Source organism: Myotis lucifugus, unplaced genomic scaffold (genome assembly GCF_000147115.1).
Source record: "Myotis lucifugus unplaced genomic scaffold, Myoluc2.0 scaffold_100, whole genome shotgun sequence".
In the NCBI taxonomy this organism is placed as follows: domain Eukaryota; kingdom Metazoa; phylum Chordata; class Mammalia; order Chiroptera; family Vespertilionidae; genus Myotis; species Myotis lucifugus.
The window spans coordinates 2,025,931-2,029,909 of NW_005871148.1; the positions used below are offsets into that span (position 1 = coordinate 2,025,931).

The window sequence follows — 3,979 nt, forward strand, 5'->3', positions numbered from 1 at the left end:
TTGGAAACCCTTTGCTTGCCATGTAAAATTAGCATACAGATTTGTTTTCTGGTAAAGCCTACTGATGGCAAAATTAAAAATTTAAGTGCCTTAACTGCCCCCTTGTTTTGAAATTCTATTTTAGACTTCCTATTTGGTCAGAATTTCGTTTCTTCCAAAAGATACAAATTAGCAACATTCTACAGCATTACATTTAAGGACTGTCAGGGTCATCTCATCTCCCCACATTTATTTTTACCTTCTCCAACCTCTCGAAGTATTCCCTGAGGAATGCCATGGGTCTCTCTGGTCGAGCAGTGCACAACTGCACAATGGAATCCTTCAGCAGGGCCTGAATGTTGTGCTTCTGCACGTAGAGCTCACATTCCCGGAGGCTGCGCTCCTCCTCAGTGGCGGCAGAGGTGCCAGACGCCATGGTTCTCGTTCTCTACAAGGAAAAAGGCACACATATGCTTGTGTAAACTACAAAGAGCAAATGCCAATTTGGCCTTTAACTTAACAAATTCATTAGGACTGATCCACAAAGGTGTTTTCTCCCCCTCCCTAAGTAGATTTTTATTTTAAGGGAGGCGAGAGCTCAGGAATGCTATGATATGCAGAGAAATAGCATTCTGCCAAGGAAGTGTTTCATTCAGTTTCTGCTGCAGGACCCGTCCTAGACTCTGCAGGCAGCAACAGTGAGAGGCAATAACCTCCGCTCCAGGGAGGAAGTGTGAGCCACAATCCCCTGCAGAGGCGGGCGCTGAGGAGTCAGGCCCTGTGGGAATTTCATTCAGTCCCCCCCTGCAAAAAAAATCATGATGACGTGGGAAGTGTGTAAGTGGTAAACAGGACAGAGAATTACAAGGGCACACAAGAAGGTTCTAAATGAAAGCAAATAAGCACAATGAAGAACATCTGACATTCCCTATACGACACTCCTATCTCAAGGGACTGTCCTAATGGCAGCCAGCAAACCACTGGGGCAAAGGATCTGATGAGCCAACTGCTACAGTAATCAAACAATTTTCAAGCACAGAAAGAACCCCAGATGAGACTCTTTTACCAGATTCCAAACCTAATTGATAACACACTTAAAGCATTGGTAAGAGGGAAAATCCTTAATCGAAGAAAAGAACTTACCAAATAAACTACAAAAGATTTAGACAGGAAAATGCCAAAACATTTTCTTCATCTGGACAGGAAAATATTAAAATACGTTAAATTTTAAACTTACATAAAGATTCAATAGGTAAATTGCATTTAATGAATTTTAGAGGATTCATACTATCTCGAACTAATAAAATAGAGATATAATAACAGGTAGCTAACCTTACCTTGGAACTAAAAGCTTAGTTAATTTAACCAACAGATTCATAAACTGTTTTCCTTCTAAGTCCTAATTACTAAATAATTGATTAGAAAATAAAAGCCAGGTCTGCTCTGCAATTAAAATCAATACTAATCCGACTTTTCAAAATATAATGCACACGAAACTACTGAAATGAAACGGTACATGTAAAAGCAGAAAGAAATACCAGAATAAAGTGCTACACTATTACTCATGTTATTTTGGTGACTTTTATAAGGGTCAATAAAGAGCAGATTAATTAACAGACCACGAAAAAGTGTGCATCTCCCTGAAAACATACATTAAAGGATGCAGATAAAGAATCATGCTGCTATTTCAGAAATAAACGGTTTAAAAAAACACCCAAAACATCTACTTGAGGATGGGTTTATGCTAGACTCTTTTGCAGGTCAATCATATGAACCGAGAATAACCTTCACCAGAATTTTATGCATTTCTGATAATACTGAAGGCCACCAAGAACAATAATAAATCAGATCTCTTCTGCTTCAAAACAGGCATCCCCCCCCCCCCGAATATCAAATACACGTATTCAATTGACCAGAGATATCATTCAAAGATTAATGAGAACTGGGTCTAAAGGGATGAAACTGTTTTTGTTGAAAACAAAGTAATGCACGAAAAAGACCAAAAAGTAGACGCTGGTAATGAGGTAGCACATGAACAAAAAATGCCCCGATAATAATACAGTCCCCATGGGAACCCCCGAATATCCACAGTTCACCGTCTTAACATTTTTAACTGAATAGACTTCGGCCCTGTACTGGTACTTGGACTGAAGAGCCCAACAACTTAGCTTCTCCCTCCAAAAACTACGGCACATTTTAAAATGTCAACCGCATGGCCTCTACGCTCACGTCCTCCTGGCTGGACATTTCAGGTGGGATGAAATGCAGTTCCCAGAGGACGGCGTGCTAGGAAAGGTTTAGAACCCCGGAGAAAGGCTGCTGATTCGGGCTGCACCCCCTCGGAGCGGCCGGGAGCGCCTCCCCGGAGAACGCGCTGGCCTCCTTCCCCCGCGGGACAGACCGACCCTCGGGGAACCTCTTGGGCACCACACCTCCCTGCGCTGCAGGGGTTAACAGATAGCGCGTATTTTCGAGAGAAGGACGGAGGGTGCCCTTCATCCTACTCGAGTCGGAAGGCCACCGAGGTGGCGACGCGGCCTCGGGAGAGGGAAAGAAAAAAAAACAAAAACGGGAGAAGGAGGTGAAAGGGGACAAAATGGAATTCAGGAGCCGGGCTCGAACCGTGGGGGCAGCGGGCATAATCCCGGCGAGGAGGAAAAGCGGCCGCTGTTGACGACGAGGAGAGGACAGTCGAGAGGAAAACAAGACCCGACGGGTCTTCCAAGATCCCCCCGGAACCGCCGAGGGGAAACCATTGGGCCGGAAGCCCGGTAAAAACACCGAGCTGTTTTTCCTTCAAAGAAACAAGGGGCCGCCCCCCGGGGGCCGAAGGCCGCCGGGGTTTCGTGGGGCCCCGGGAGGCCAGGGGCAGGGCCGCGGGAGGGCCGGGGGGCCCGGAGCCCCGGGAAATTGGGGGAGCGCGCGGCCGACGGTGGGGGGGCGGTGCGGTCGGGGAGCCCCGCGCCGGAACGGACGTCCCGGGGGGCTAGAGGCCTCGGAGGTACAGAATCGGGGTCGGAGGCGCGGCCCGGGGCGTGAGGCTGCGGGGAGGCGCCCGCCGGGGAGGGGCAGGGGGTGCGGCCATCCCCTGCAGGTCGCTCCCCGTGACGCCATCTTGGATCGGTCCAGCGCCCCCCAAACCGGCGCCGGGGCGGCGAAGCTCGCCGCAGCGGGGCCCCTCGTCGAGGGCACTTGCCTGGGGACGCGAGGAGGCGAGCGCGGGGCGGCGGCTGCGAGTCTGCGGCTGGCTGAGCTCGCTCGGCGCTTCCCTCCCAGGCCGGACCCACTCTGCGATAGCGGCTCCGCGGCGGCTCCACCGGAAACGACCCGGCCGCAGCCAATCACCGCTCGGCTACTGACGTCAATGCGCCTCGCTCTGGCCAGAGCCGTCGCCTTGACAACCTTAAAGGCGCAGCGAGCGGCCCCATTTACTCGGCCGCCCCTTCTAGGAGGACCCCCTCCCCGCCCCTCCTCGTCCTGGAATCGTACCCCTTCTGCTCTTCTATCCTTCTTAACTCCCCCGTTTTCCGCCGCCCTTTTCTCACTCCCGCCACTTCGCCGTTTCCCCACTCTTTCTAGCCCGGCGCTCCCCTCCTGTTCACCTGTCCCTCCTTACCTGCCCCTCTCGGGATGCCTCAGGGTCCCCTTTATTCTTCCCGCAGCTCTTGGCTCCCTCTCCGCGCGGCTTTCGGGAGCTTCCTTCTCTCCTCCGGTCCTGTCCTTCCTTTTCCTCTCCTCTCCTCCCTCTCCCAACCCTCACTCCTGCCGCCTCCGCCTTTTCTCTCTCCTTTCAACCCCACGCCCCCGATCCCACCCCCAGCCCACGTGGGGCGTCTCGGATGTCAGGTGGTCGACTCCGCCCCTGCAGGGGAGGACGCGGGGCCCCCGCGGGGAGATTCGTGCAGTTTCCCGGCCCAGAGGAGGCGGCGGCCCCCGCGGATCTGCGGCAGCTGCGCCGCGGGCCGAGCGCGGGCGGATGCCCGGGATGCGCACGCCCGGC

At 52.6% G+C, this 3,979-nt stretch overlaps 1 protein-coding gene across 2 annotated transcripts in view; it reads right to left on the minus strand.

Annotated features, from left to right (window-relative positions):
• PRKAR1A (protein kinase cAMP-dependent type I regulatory subunit alpha) overlaps positions 1-3,769 on the minus strand; it is a 19,854-nt gene extending 16,085 nt beyond the window's left edge. The window contains exons 1-2 of one of the 2 annotated variants that reach the window (XM_006092413.3): positions 3,596-3,769; positions 239-427 (exon numbers count right to left, since the gene is read on the minus strand). In XM_006092413.3, the coding sequence (XP_006092475.1) occupies positions 239-415 (177 nt within the window). In that variant the 5' untranslated portion in view covers positions 416-427; positions 3,596-3,769. Of the gene's footprint in view, positions 1-238; positions 428-3,175; positions 3,339-3,595 lie in introns of those variants that run through there. The other variant, XM_023756930.1, reaches the window with a different exon arrangement.
• Positions 3,770-3,979: the final 210 nt, after the last annotated feature.